This window comes from Oncorhynchus masou, unplaced genomic scaffold (genome assembly GCF_036934945.1).
Source record: "Oncorhynchus masou masou isolate Uvic2021 unplaced genomic scaffold, UVic_Omas_1.1 unplaced_scaffold_7502, whole genome shotgun sequence".
In the NCBI taxonomy this organism is placed as follows: Eukaryota; Metazoa; Chordata; class Actinopteri; order Salmoniformes; family Salmonidae; genus Oncorhynchus; species Oncorhynchus masou.
Window position 1 is genome coordinate 1 of NW_027013963.1, and position 14693 is coordinate 14693.

The following is a 14693-nucleotide window of genomic DNA, read 5'->3' on the forward strand; positions in this document are numbered from 1 at the left end:
TAAATAGCCATAACTAACACATAGAGGCTGCTGCCTATATACATAGACTTGAAATCACTGGCCACTTTAATAAATGGAACACTAGTCACTTGAATAATGTTTAAAAAATGTATTAGTCATCTCATATGCGTATACTATATTATATTCTACTGTATCTTAGTCTATCAAATCAAATTTATTTATATAGACCTTCGTACATCAGCTGATATCTCAAAGTGCTGTACAGAAACCCAGCCTAAAAACCCCAAACAGCAAGCAATGCAGGTGTAGAAGCACGGTGGTTAGGAAAAACTCCCTAGAAAGGCCAAAACCTAGGAAGAAACCTAGAGAGGAACCAGGCTATGTGGGGTGGCCAGTCCTCTTCTGGCTGTGCCGGGTAGAGATTATAACAGAACATGGCCAAGATGTTCAAATGTTCATAAATGACCAGCATGGTCGAATAATAAGAAGGTAGAACAGTTGAAACTGGAGCAGCAGCACGGCCAGGTGGACTGGGGACAGCAAGGAGTCATCATGTCAGGTAGTCCTGGGGCATGGTCCTAGGGCTCAGGTCCTCCGAGAGAGAAAGAAAGAGAATTAGTGAGAGCATATGTGGGGTGGCCAGTCCTCTTCCGGCTGTGCCGGATGGAGATTATAACAGAACATGGCCAAGATGTTCAAATGTTCATAAATGACCAGCATGGTCGAATAATAATAAGGTAGAACAGTTGAAACTGGAGCAGCAGCACGGCCAGGTGGACTGCCAGGTGGTCTATTCCACTCTGACATTGTTCGTCCATATACGATTCAATCTTTGTCCTGTATTGATGCTTTGCCTGTTTGATGGTTTGTCAGAGGGCATAGCGGGATTTCTTATAAGCGGCAGCTCTACCATTTAGCTCAGTGTGGATGTTGCCTGTAATCCATGGCTTCGGGTATGTACGTACAATCACTTTGGGGACAATGTCATCGATGCACTTATTGATGAAGCCATTGACTGATGTAGAGTACTCCTCAATGCCATCGGAAGAATTACAGAGCATATTCCAGTCTGTGCTAGGAAAACAGTCCTGTAACTTAGCATCTGCATCTGCATCATCTGACCATTGATAGTTCCTGCTTTAATTTTTGCTTGTAAGCAGGAATCAGGAGGATAGGGTTATTTAGATTTTCCAAATGGTAGGCGAGGGAGAGAGCTTTATAGGCGTCTCTGTGTGTAGAGTAAAGGTGGTCTAAAGATGTTTTTCCTCTGGTTGCACATGTGACATGCGGGTAGAAATGAGGTAAAATGCATTAAAGTCCCCGGCCCCTAGGAGAGCCGCCTCTGGATGAGCATTTTCTTGTTTGCTTATGGCCTTATGCAGCTTGTTGAGTGCAGTCTTAGTGCCAGCATTGGTTTGTGGTGGTATATGGACAGCTACAAAAAATATAGATGAAAACTCTCCTGGTAAATAGTGTGGTCTACAGCTTACCATGAGAAACTCTACCTCGGACGAGCAAAACTTTGAGACTTCCTTAATATTTGATTTTGTGAACCAACTGTTATTTGCAAATAGACACAGACCTCTACCCCTTGTCTTACCGGAGGCAGCTGTTCTATCTTGCTGATGCATTGAAAACCCACCCAGCTGTATGTTATCCATGTCGTCGTTCAGCCACGACTCGGTGAAACATAAGATATTACAGGTGAGTAATTGCTGTCCTGACATCCAGAAGCTGTTTTCGGTCATAAGAGATGGTGGCAGAAACATTATGTACAAAATAAGTTACAAATAACGTGAAAAACACAGACAATAGCAGAATTGGTTAGGAGCCCATAAAACAGCAGCCATCTCCTCCGGTGCCATTAATCTGAGGTCCTGAGCGCTCTGGAGCAGGTTTTCATCAAGGATCTCTCTGTACTTTCTTCCGTTAATCTTTCCCTCGATCCTGAATAGTCTCCCAGTCCCTGCCACTGAAAAACATTGTTTTTTGTTCTGACATGCACTGTCAACTGTTGGACCTTTATATAGACAGGTGTGTGCCTTTCCAAATCATGTCCAATCAATTGGATGCACCTGAGCTCAATTTTGAGTCTCATAGCAAAGGGTCTGAATACTTATGTAAATAAGGTATTTCTGTTTTTATTTGTAATAAATTAGCAAACATTTATAAAACCCTGCTTTCGCTTTGTCAATTAAGGGGTATTGTGTGTGGATTGATAAGGGGAAAAACATACAACACACATACATTTTTGAATAAGGCTGTAACGTAACAAAATGTATAAGAAGTGAAGGGGTCTGGATACTTTCCCGGATGCACTGTAACTGAATATAAATAAATTCCACAGTCTCTGCTCAGTAAACCCCCTATTTCCTGGATTAAACCACCAGAGAGGGGTAGAACAATGAAGTAGGAAGCAACCTCACAAATTGTAGTCTGTTTTAAGGTCCTTGCAGGGAATAAAACTCAAGGAAGAACAAGCTAAAATAAAGACAAAGTGTGGAAACTTAACCTAAAAGGATAGTTCACCTAAATCAAGCACACGTCCTTACCTTCAAATTAGTGTATAGACCAGGAGAGATTGGCACATGGTATACGTATTAAATGTAGAGTTCACATATTAACACCACCTTTCACATGTGAAGAGAATAATATGTTGTTTTCACCTCACATGTGAATTGCAGTTTCACTTGTGAAATTTGTAGTTTCACATGTTAAAAATGTTCACGTGAGAATCTGATAAGCAGTTTCACACGTGAACAACTTTCACATGTGCAATTGGATTTTCACAAAACATTCAGATGTGAAAATCACATTTGTCGTTTCATGTATTTTTTAAACTCCACCTTCAGATATGACTTTCACATGTGGAATTGCAAGTTCAAATGTGAAAATCATAGACTTGAAAAAATTTGATTTGCAGTTTCACATGTAAGTAAACTCCACATTTACTCCAATGTTTTTAACAAAGTAAATGTAAACAAACACTGTATTGCCTCAACATGGTTAAAACTATAATTGTGATATATGGATCAGTCCTTGCATCCATAGCGTAATCTATGAGTTTGAGAGTGGTTGCATTTCTCCAGCCCCATCCCTCAACTTTTTACTGAAACTGGGGTGGGAGCAAACTTTTTTAATGTTTTAAATAAGGATTGGTGCTTTAAACATATTTAATAAATTAATAGTATTATTACATGCTCTGGTTCTGTGTTAAAACAGCAGGGGGCAGTATTGCTCTTCATCTCTGCTTCACATTAGTAAATCGTGAAGGTGTGTGTGTGTGTGTGTGTGTGTGTGTGTGTGTGTGTGTGTGTGTGTGTGTGTGTGTGTGTGTGTGTGTGTGTGTGTGTGTGTGTGTGGGGGAGGGAGGGGAGATGCAGACATACATGTGTTCAGGTTACACGTGTGTGTTGTTGGGGGTTGTGTGATGTCCCTTTGCATTAGTGTGGGTTTGAGTGTCATGCATGTGCTTGAGGTTGTGAATGTACGTGCATGTGTGTCTCAGGTGGCAGCGGAAAATATATATACACAGCAGGACGGAGCCATGCAATCATTTAGTAAAACCCTCGTATCCTGGTTATATAACGATGTCTTCACAAAGAAAGGGGGAACGGGGGGATTGGTGGAAAGAGAAGATGACAAAATCCCACTCACAAGAAGGCCATAGAGAAGACCTCTGTGTAGTTTTAATACAGACACGCCAGATGGTGAGAGAACATTGTGGCACTTGACTGAGCTACAATATATATATATATATATATATATATATATATATATATATATATATATATATATATATATATATATATATATATATATATATAAAAAAAACTGTTTCTCCCTTTAGATTGCTGATCTATTATAATACATCTATTATAAGGCTGAAATAAGACGTTAGTGATACGTTTTGATGAAGTGACTGGGCTATATGTCTACGTCAGTTTAGACAACCATTGGAATGGAGATTATTACCCTTGTACCCTCTATGTACCATTGTACATTCAAGTATAGTGGTACGTCCTATCTGTCATCACCACCAATAGGTATCAGAGGTTGTGATCCTGTCTGTCATCACCACCAATAGGTATCAGAGGTTATGATCCTGTTTGTCATCACCAATAGGTATCAGAGGTTATGATCCTGTCTGTCATCACCAATAGGTATCAGAGGTTATGATCCTGTTTGTCATCACCAATAGGTATCAGAGGTTATGATCCTGTCTGTCATCACCAATAGGTATCAGAGGTTATGATCCTGTCTGTCATCACCAATAGGTATCAGAGGTTATGATCCTGTCTGTCATCACCAATAGGTATCAGAGGTTATGATCCTGTCTGTCATCACCAATAGGTATCAGAGGTTATGATCCTGTCTGTCATCACCAATAGGTATCAGAGGTTATGATCCTGTCTGTCATCACCAATAGGTATCAGAGGTTATGATCCTGTCTGTCATCACCAATAGGTATCAGAGGTTATGATCCTGTCTGTCATCACCAATAGGTATCAGAGGTTATGATCCTGTCTGTCATCACCAATAGGTATCAGAGGTTATGATCCTGTCTGTCATCACCACTTTGAGTCTGGGCACTGTTTCTCCACACTACTGGAGGAGAAATGATTTTGGCTTTGACCCAAATGGCAGGCTATTCCCTATATGGTGCACTACTTGTGACCAGAGCAATATATGGGCCTGGTAGTGCATTAAATAGGGAATAGGGTTCCATTGGGACAGGCTGAATTCAGTGAGGTGAACTCGCAGACTGAATTGGGCTGTGATGTGTGACTCCCTGCACCCTCCTTCCCTTCTTCCCAGTCTGAATTGGGAGCCTTATCTCATGAGAAATCACTTGACAAACCAATGCCACTTCACACAAAAAGCAAGTAAAAAGACAGACAAGGGTAAACTGAGATGAAAAGAAAACAATCGCTCAAAACTGGGGCCATGGAGCCTCTCTGTTGTTGCAGCAAGACGTCTCAAATGGTAATGTGGGACAACAGCAGCAGGAATCGATTTGAATAATAACAACAGTCATCACGACTTTTATCCATAATTTAGCGATTCCTATCATGAGGGAGAGAATAATGTTGTCACTTTTCTTCGCTCCATTCTTTCCCAGTGAAGAAGACTACTTCTGTGTTGGAGCTCTCCCTTGTCTTCTGTGGTGGAGCTCTCCCTAGTCTTCTGTGGTGGAGCTCTCCCTTGTCTTCTGTGTTGGAGCTCTCCCTTGTCTTCTGTGTTGGAGCTCTCCCTTGTCTTCTGTGGTGGAGCTCTCCCTAGTCTTCTGTGGTGGAGCTCTCCCTTATCTTCTGTGGTGGAGCTCTCCCTTATCTTCTGTGGTGGAGCTGTCCCTTATCTTCTGTGGTGGAGCTCTCCCTTATCTTCTGTGGTGGAGCTCTCCCTTATCTTCTGTGGTGGAGCTCTCCCTTATCTTCTGTGGTGGAGCTGTCCCTTGTCTTCTGTGGAAGAGCTCTGCCTTTTCTGGTCTGAGATTGTTGTGCGTTTTCACTGCTCCCTGCTCGATGTGTTACATTTAGTTTCATCATGCGGTATCAGACCTATTGGTGGGGAATAAGGTACCTCCCACCCCCTCACACACCAGACACACGCGCACACACACACACGCACCCACACAAACTGCAAAAGTCTACGTTCGGTCACTACTTCCCCAATATCAGATGGAGCTGTTGTCTCCTGTCAACCTACTGACCGTGATGCTTCTAGAGAGAGGTTACTGATCCTTCTAGAGAGAGGCTACTGATGCTTCTAGAGAGGCTACTGATGCTTCTAGAGGGAGGCTACTGATGCTTCTAGAGGGAGGCTACTGATGCTTCTAAAAGGAGGCTACTGATGCTTCTAGAGGAGGCTACTGATGCTTCTAGAGGGAGGCTACTAATCCTTCTAGAGGGAGGCTACTAATCCTTCTAGAGGGAGACTACTAATCCTTCTAGAGGGAGACTACTAATCCTTCTAGAGGGAGACTACTAATCATTCTAGAGGGAGACTACTAATCCTTCTAGAGGGAGGCTACTAATCCTTCTAGAGGGAGACTACTAGTCCTTCTAGAGGAGACTACTAGTCCTTCTAGAGGAGGCTACTAATCCTTCTAGAGGGAGACTACTAGTCCTTCTAGAGGAGACTACTAGTCCTTCTAGAGGGAGGCTACTGAGTCCTTCTAGAGGAGGCTACTGGTCCTTCTAGAGGAGGCTACTAATCCTTCTAGAGAGGCTACTGATCCTTCTAGAGGGAGACTACTAGTCCTTCTAGAGGGAGGCTACTAGTCCTTCTAGAGGAGGCTACTAATCCTTCTAGAGAGGCTACTGATCCTTCTAGAGGAGAGTACTAGTCCTTCTAGAGGGAGACTACTGATCCTTCTAGAGGGAGACTACTAGTCCTTCTAGAGGGAGGCTACTAATCCTTCTAGAGGAGGCTACTGATCCTTCTAGAGGGAGACTACTAGTCCTTCTAGAGGGAGGCTACTAATCCTTCTAGAGGAGGCTACTAGTCCTTCTAGAGGAGGCTACTGATCCTTCTAGAGGGAGACTACTAATCCTTCTAGAGAGGCTACTGATCCTTCTAGAGGGAGACTACTAGTCCTTCTAGAGGAGACTACTAATCCTTCTAGAGGAGGCTACTAGTCCTTCTAGAGGGAGGCTACAAGTCCTTCTAGAGGGAGGCTACAAGTCCTTCTAGAGGGAGGCTACTGATCCTTCTAGAGGGAGGCTACTGATCCTTCTAGAGGGAGGCTACTGATCCTTCTAGAGGGAGACTACTAATCCTTCTAGAGGAGACTACTAGTCCTTCTAGAGAGGCTACTGATCCTTCTAGAGGGAGACTACTAGTCCTTCTAGAGGAGACTACTAATCATTCTAGAGGAGACTACTAGTCCTTCTAGAGGGGAGGCTACTAATCCTTCTAGAGAGGCTACTGATCCTTCTAGAGGGAGACTACTAATCCTTCTAGAGGGATACTACGAGTCCTTCTAGAGGAGGCTACTAGTCCTTCTAGAGGGAGGCTACTAGTCCTTCTAGAGGAGGCTACTAGTCCTTCTAGAGGGAGGCTACTAGTCCTTCTAGAGGAGGCTACTAGTCCTTCTAGAGGAGGCTACTAGTCCTTCTAGAGAGGGTCTACTGATCCTTCTAGAGGAGACTACTGATCATTCTAGAGAGAGGCTACTGATCTTTCTAGAGAGAGGCTACTGATCCTTCTAGAGGGAGGCTACTGATCCTTCTAGAGAGAGTCTACTAATCCTTCTAGAGGGAGGTTACTGATCCTTCTAGAGGGTGGCTACTGATCCTTCTAGAGGAGGCTACTGATCCTTCTGGAGAGAGTCTACTAATCCTTCTAGAGGGAGGCTACTGATCCTTCTAGAGAGAGTCTACTAATCCTTCTAGAGGGAGGTTACTGATCCTTCTAGAGAGAGTCTACTGATCCTTCTAGAGAGAGTCTACTGATCCTTCTAGAGAGAGTCTACTAATCCTTCTAGAGGAGGTTACTGATCCTTCTAGAGAGAGTCTACTGGATCCTTCTAGAGAGAGTCTACTGATCCTTCTAGAGGGAGGTTACTGATCCTTCTAGAGAGAGTCTACTAATCCTTCTAGAGGGAGGTTACTGATCCTTCTAGAGAGAGTCTACTGATCCTTCTAGAGAGGTCTACTGATCCTTCTAGAGAGAGTCTACTAATCCTTCTAGAGGGAGGTTACTGATCCTTCTAGAGAGAGTCTACTGATCCTTCTAGAGAGAGTCTACTGATCCTTCTAGAGAGACTACCAGTTTGAAGAGAAGCTTGATAGTGAAATGGTGGTTATTAGTTTGAATAGAAGCGTGATGGTGAAATGGTGGTTATTAGTTTGAATAGAAGCGTGATGGTGAAATGGTGGTTATTAGTTTGTAAACAGTTCCCTCCCCTCTGGATACACCACTGGCTTAAACGTTTCCCATCAAGCATATTGCAGTATACCATATACTTTACATGCTTTATCAAATCTATCTTTTAATCATTGAAGCTCTCTCCCATAGGACCTTTTTCAGTTAAACGTTACATTTCCTAACTAACTCAAATGTTAAGCCAACGTTAACACTGCATAGGTTAACAGAGGTAGCCAACCAGCATGGTAAAGTATCAGCAAAAAGCATCAAACCACCTGCAGTTTGTCAACGTGCCCCATTTCAGTCCATGGAGTAGAGGGTGGCAGGTGGCAAGATTTGGAGAAATGGCTTGTGTGTCCCTCCCTGTAGGGCTGGCGCCTCCACAGCCCACTTCCCTCCACCTCCAGCAGGAACATGATCTGTGTGCACAGCCCTGGAGTTTACACATTCTCCATCACAATTACCACAGATGCCACAAAGCTGGCGCAATGTCAAAAGGTCAGTTGTCTTCTTTACTTTCAGGTCAATTCTTCCATTCTGCATAAGACTCCAAAATGTGTTTTTTTTAAGTCAGGTTACTCGTGGCATACTACAACAAATACTAACTGCAATATGTTATGTCCAGGTATAGATGTGTGGAGAATATAATGTAATGTACAGGTGCATGGCAAAAACTGGTTTTAAAGTCTCAAGCCAGGACAGAGACGAGGTTTTGTTTTCAAACGTGATTCTTTATATAAAGAACTTCAGGGCATCATACAACACAAAACCAACCATATGTGTACAAGATAAGGCCAACAGAGAATTCAAACAGAACAGTCTGTTCAGCCCTGGTATGCGGCATAGTGTATTCGTGGCTCTGTTGCGTTCTCGGTCCATTTGGGCATTGCCACTGCCGCCTGACTGCCACGCATATGGGGTGGCAGGTAGCCTAGTGGTTAGGCGTTGGACTAGTAACCCGAAGGTTGCAAGATCGAATCCCGAGCTGACAAGGTACAAATCTGTTGTTTTGCCCCTGAACATGGCAGTTTTAACCCACTGTTCCTGGGCCATCAATGAAAATAGAATTTGTTCTTAACTGACTTGCCTAGTTAAATAAATGTAAAAAAAATGTATCCTGTATTTGGCGCCCGCCACTTCCATGGATACTGAACAGAGGAGAAGCATAGTAAGGAGTAGGCCATTCTCACGGTATCATTCAGTTTCACTCAAGCTGGTAATCATTCATCCCCATCTGGAAAGTGGAATGCATTGCAGCAGAATCTCTGCATCATAGCACATCATTTTGGTTCTGTGCTCTCTCTGGTTCCAGGCGGTTGTCCGTTTCAGCTCTGTGCTCTCTCTCTGGTTCCAGGCGGTTGTCCGTTTCAGCTCTGTGCTCTCTCTCTCTGGTTCCAGGCGGTTGTCCGGGTTCAGCTCTGTGCTCTCTCTCTGGTTCCAGGCGGTTGTCCGGGTTCAGCTCTGTGCTCTCTCTCTGGTTCCAGGCGGTTGTCCGTTTCAGCTCTGTGCTCTCTCTCTGGTTCCAGGCGGTTGTCCGTTTCAGCTCTGTGCTCTCTCTCTCTGGTTCCAGGCGGTTGTCCGTTTCAGCTCTGTGCTCTCTCTCTCTGGTTCCAGGCGGTTGTCCGTTTCAGCTCTGTGCTCTCTCTCTCTGGTTCCAGGCGGTTGTCCGGGTTCAGCTCTGTGCTCTCTCTCTGGTTCCAGGCGGTTGTCCGGGTTCAGCTCTGTGCTCTCTCTCTGGTTCCAGGCGGTTGTCCGTTTCAGCTCTGTGCTCTCTCTGGTTCCAGGCGGTTGTCCGTTTCAGCTCTGTGCTCTCTCTCTGGTTCCAGGCGGTTGTCCGGGTTCAGCTCTGTGCTCTCTCTCTGGTTCCAGGCGGTTGTCCGTTTCAGCTCTGTGCTCTCTCTCTCTGGTTCCAGGCGGTTGTCCGGGTTCAGCTCTGTGCTCTCTCTCTGGTTCCAGGCGGTTGTCCGGGTTCAGCTCTGTGCTCTCTCTCTGGTTCCAGGCGGTTGTCCGGGTTCAGCTCTGTGCTCTCTCTCTGGTTCCAGGCGGTTGTCCGGGTTCAGCTCTGTGCTCTCTCTCTGGTTCCAGGCGGTTGTCAGGTTTCAGCTCTGTGCTCTCTCTGGTTCCAGGCAGTTGTCCGGGTTCAGCTCTGTGCTCTCTCTGGTTCCAGGCGGTTGTCAGGTTTCAGCTCTGTGCTCTCTCTGGTTCCAGGCGGTTGTCCAGGTTTCAGCTCTGTGCTCTCTCTGGTTCCAGGCGGTTGTCAGGTTTCAGCTCTGTGCTCTCTCTCTGGTTCCAGGCGGTTGTCAGGTTTCAGCTCTGTGCTCTCTCTCTGGTTCCAGGCGGTTGTCAGGTTTCAGCTCTGTGCTCTCTCTGGTTCCAGTCGGTTGTCAGGTTTCAGCTCTGTGCTCTCTCTGGTTCCAGTCGGTTGTCAGGTTTCAGCTCTGTGCTCTCTCTCTGGTTCCAGGCGGTTGTCAGGTTTCAGCTCTGTGCTCTCTCTGGTTCCAGGTGGTTGTCCGGTTTCAGCTCTGTGCTCTCTCTGGTTCCAGGCGGTTGTCCGGGTTCAGCTCTGTGCTCTCTCTCTGGTTCCAGGCGGTTGTCCGGTTTCAGCTCTGTGCTCTCTCTGGTTCCAGGCGGTTGTCCGGGTTCAGCTCTGTGCTCTCTCTGGTTCCAGGCGGTTGTCCGGTTTCAGCTCTGTGCTCTCTCTCTGGTTCCAGGCGGTTGTCCGGGTTCAGCTCTGTGCTCTCTCTGGTTCCAGGTGGTTGTCAGATTTCAGCTCTGTGCTCTCTCTGGTTCCAGTCGGTTGTCAGGTTTCAGCTCTGTGCTCTCTCTGGTTCCAGGCGGTTGTCAGATTCCAGCTCTGTGCTCTCTCTGGTTCCAGGTGGTTGTCAGATTTCAGCTCTGTGCTCTCTCTGGTTCCAGGCGGTTGTCAGGTTTCAGCTCTGTGCTCTCTCTCTGGTTCCAGGCGGTTGTCCGGTTTCAGCTCTGTGCTCTCTCTCTGGTTCCAGGCGGTTGTCAGGTTTCAGCTCTGTGCTCTCTCTGGTTCCAGGCGGTTGTCAGGTTTCAGCTCTGTGCTCTCTCTGGTTCCAGGCGGTTGTCAGGTTTCAGCTCTGTGCTCTCTCTCTGGTTCCAGGCGGTTGTCAGGTTTCAGCTCTGTGCTCTCTCTGGTTCCAGGCGGTTGTCAGGTTTCAGCTCTGTGCTCTCTCTGGTTCCAGGCGGTTGTCAGGTTTCAGCTCTGTGCTCTCTCTGGTTCCAGGCGGTTGTCCGGTTTCAGCTCTGTGCTCTCTCTCTGGTTCCAGGCGGTTGTCAGGTTTCAGCTCTGTGCTCTCTCTGGTTCCAGGCGGTTGTCAGGTTTCAGCTCTGTGCTCTCTCTGGTTCCAGGCGGTTGTCAGGTTTCAGCTCTGTGCTCTCTCTGGTTCCAGGCGGTTGTCAGGTTTCAGCTCTGTGCTCTCTCTGGTTCCAGTCGGTTGTCAGGTTTCAGCTCTGTGCTCTCTCTCTGGTTCCAGGCGGTTGTCAGGTTTCAGCTCTGTGCTCTCTCTGGTTCCAGTAGGTTGTCAGGTTTCAGCTCTGTGCTCTCTCTCTGGATCCAGGCGGTTGTCCGGTTTCAGCTCTGTGCTCTCTCTGGTTCCAGTCGGTTGTCAGGTTTCAGCTCTGTGCTCTCTCTCTGGTTCCAGGCGGTTGTCAGGTTTCAGCTCTGTGCTCTCTCTCTGGTTCCAGGCGGTTGTCAGGTTTCAGCTCTGTGCTCCCTCTGGTTCCAGTCGGTTGTCAGGTTTCAGCTCTGTGCTCTCTCTGGTTCCAGTCGGTTGTCAGGTTTCAGCTCTGTGCTCTCTCTCTGGTTCCAGGCGGTTGTCCGGTTTCAGCTCTGTGCTCTCTCTCTGGTTCCAGGTGGTTGTCAGGTTTCAGCTCTGTGCTCTCTCTCTGGTTCCAGGCGGTTGTCAGGTTTCAGCTCTGTGCTCTCTCTGGTTCCAGGTGGTTGTCAGGTTTCAGCTCTGTGCTCTCTCTCTGGTTCCAGGCGGTTGTCAGGTTTCAGCTCTGTGCTCTCTCTCTGGTTCCAGGCGGTTGTCCGGTTTCAGCTCTGTGCTCTCTCTCTGGTTCCAGGCGGTTGTCAGGTTTCAGCTCTGTGCTCTCTCTGGTTCCAGTCGGTTGTCAGGTTTCAGCTCTGTGCTCTCTCTGGTTCCAGTCGGTTGTCAGGTTTCAGCTCTGTGCTCTCTCTATGGTTCCAGGCGGTTGTCCGGTTTCAGCTCTGTGCTCTCTCTCTGGTTCCAGGTGGTTGTCACGTTTCAGCTCTGTGCTCTCTCTCTGGTTCCAGGCGGTTGTCAGGTTTCAGCTCTGTGCTCTCTCTGGTTCCAGGTGGTTGTCCGGTTTCAGCTCTGTGCTCTCTCTCTGGTTCCAGGCGGTTGTCCGGTTTCAGCTCTGTGCTCTCTCTCTGGTTCCAGAGCGGTTGTCAGGTTTCAGCTCTGTGCTCTCTCTCTGGTTCCAGGCGGTTGTCAGGTTTAGTATCTGCAAATTTAATGATGGAGTCGTGCCTGGCCGTGCAGTCATAAGTGAACAGGGAGCGCAGGAGGGGACTGAGCACGCACCCCTGAAGGGCCCCTGTGTTGAGGATCAGCGTGGCAAATGTGTTGTTACCTACCCTTACCACCTGGGGGGCGGCCTGTCAGGAAGTCCAGGATCCACTTGCAGAGGGAGGTATTTTAGTCCCAGTGTCTTTAACTTATTGATGAACTTTGAGGGCACTATGGTGTTGAGCTGAGCTGTAGTCAATGAACAGCATTCTCACATAGGTGTTCCTTTAGTCCAGGTGGGAAATGGCAGTGTGGAGTGCAATAGAGATGGCATCATCTGTGGATCTGTTTGGGCGGTTTGCAAATTGAAGTGGGTCTAAGGTTTCTGGGATGGTGGTGTTGATGTGAGCCATGACCAGCCTTTCGAAGCGTTTCATGGCTACAGACATGAGTGCTACGGGTCGGTAGTCATTTAGGTAGGTTACCTAAGTGTTGTTGGGCACAGGCACTATGGTGGTCTGCTTGAAACATGTTGGTATTACAGACTCAGACAGGGAGAGGTTGAAAATGTCAGTGAAGACAATTGCCAGTTGGTCAGCGCATGCTCGCAGTACACGTTCTGGTAATGTTGACCTGTTTAACGGTCTTACTCACATTGGCTACGGAGAGCGTGATCACACAGTCTTCCGGAACACTACTACTACTACACTACTACCAATAGTACTGAATTTGCTACTACTGATACTACTGCTGATACTGCTGATACTGCTGCTGCTGCTACTACTGCTGCTGCTGCTGCTGCTGCTGCTGCTGCTGGTGAGCAGCGGCAGCTAGCTACTAATGCTGCTGCTGGTGGCGGCTGTTGCTGCTGCTGCTGCTGCTGGTGGCGGCGGCAACGCTGCTGCTGCCGCTATTGATTAGCTAGCTGCTCGCTGCTGCTGCTGATGTGGCGGCAGCAGCAGCGGCTGCTGCCGCTGGTGATTAGCTGGCAGCTGCTGCTGCTGCTGCTGCTGGTGGCAGCGGCTGCTGCTGCCGCTGGTGATTAGCGGCAGCTGCTGCTGCTGCTGCTGCTGGTGGCAACGGCAGCAACTGCTGCTGCTGCTGGTGGCAGCAGCGACTGCTGCTGCTGCTGGTGGCAGCGGCAACATGCTGCTGACGGTAATGCTGCTGGTGCTGCTGCTAGTGCTGGCAACGCTGGTAGCACGGCAGCAGCAGCATGCTGCTGCTGCTGCTGAGTGGCAGCGACTGCTGTGTGCTGGTATGCTGCTGCTGCTGCTGCTGCTGCTGCTGCTGCTGGTGCTGCTGCTGCTGGTGTTGCTGCTATTGCGTAACACTGGCTTCTGCTGTTCATTACGGTGCTGCAGCAGCTGCTACGCAACTGCTGCTGCTGTTGAATGCTGCTAGCAACTGCTGCTGCTGCTGGTGCCTGGTGTTGGTTGTGTTGCTAATGCTGCTGATGTTGCTGCTGCTACTGCTGCTGTTGCTGCTGCTGTTGGCGCCGGCGGCAGCAACACACGGCAGCGGCTGGTGTGCTGCTGCTGGTTGCTGCTGCTGCTCGCTGGTACTGCTAGCGGCTGCTGCTGCCTGTTGCTGCTGCCGGCAGCAGCTGCTGCTGTGCTGCTGCTGCTGCTGCTGCAGCAACGCTGGGCCGGCAACTGGCTGCTGCTGGCTACCGCTGCTGCTGCTGCTGCTGGCAACGCTTAGCAGCAGCAACAACGGCGGCAGCAGCAGCGGCGGCAGTGTTGCTGCTGCTGGCTAACCCGCTGCTGCTGGTAAGCATGCTGGCAGCAGCCCAACGAGTTGCTGCTGCGCCAGCGGCGGCAACAGCAGCAGCAACAGTGATGGTGCTGCTGCTTGGCAGCAACCAGCAACGCTGCTAACGCTGATTGCTGCTGCTGGAGTTAACGCTTGCTGCTGGTAGACGGCAGCAGCAGCGGCATTTGGCTGCAACGCTGCGGATTGGCCGGCAGCAGCAGCAGCTGGCAACAGTATGGTGCTGCTGCTGATTAAGCTGCTGCTGCTGGCAACGCTGCTGCTTAACATTGCTGCTGCTGCCAGATTGGCAGCGGCAACAGCGGCGGCAGCTGATGTTGCTTTGCTGCTGGTTAACAACAGCAACAATTGCCCAGCGGCAACAGCATTGTAACGGCTGCTGCAACAGCAACAGCAACTGCTGCTGCTGCTGCTGCTGCTGCTAGCAGCCTTGCTGCTGCTGGCAGCGGCTGTTACTGCTGCTGATTAACGCTGCTGCTGCTGCTGGCAACGCTGCTGGCTGTTGCTGCTGCCCAGCTGCTGCAACAGCAACGCTTAGTATTGCTGCTGCTGCAACGCTGCTACTAATGCTGCTGCTACTACTGCTAT

General features: G+C 48.4%; 1 protein-coding gene across 1 annotated transcript; it reads right to left on the reverse strand.

Annotated features, from left to right (window-relative positions):
* Nucleotides 1–13249: 13249 nt before the first annotated feature.
* Nucleotides 13250–14375, reverse strand: LOC135537324 (uncharacterized protein DDB_G0271670-like). The gene is made up of 3 exons (XM_064963526.1): nt 14239–14375; nt 13687–14022; nt 13250–13652 (listed from the first exon to the last, which is right to left on the reverse strand). The coding sequence occupies exons 1-3, from the start codon at nt 14373–14375 to the stop codon at nt 13250–13252; spliced, it is 876 nt and encodes a 291-aa protein (XP_064819598.1).
* Between the last annotated feature and the right edge of the window lie 318 nt (nt 14376–14693).

What these genes read in the sequence shown, in the direction of transcription:
- LOC135537324 (XM_064963526.1), bottom strand. Translation starts at nt 14,375, where the DNA reads ATGTTAAGCAGCAGCGTTGCCAGCAGCAGCAGCTTAATCAGCAGCAGC. An exon ending in GCCGTCTACCAGCAGCAAGC is followed by an intron (nt 14,023 to 14,238) that starts GTTAACTCCAGC and finishes AAGCGTTGCCAG; the next exon opens with CAGCAGCAGCAGCAGCGGTA. An exon ending in GTAGCAGCTGCTGCAGCACC is followed by an intron (nt 13,653 to 13,686) that starts GTAATGAACAGC and finishes GTTACGCAATAG; the next exon opens with CAGCAACACCAGCAGCAGCA.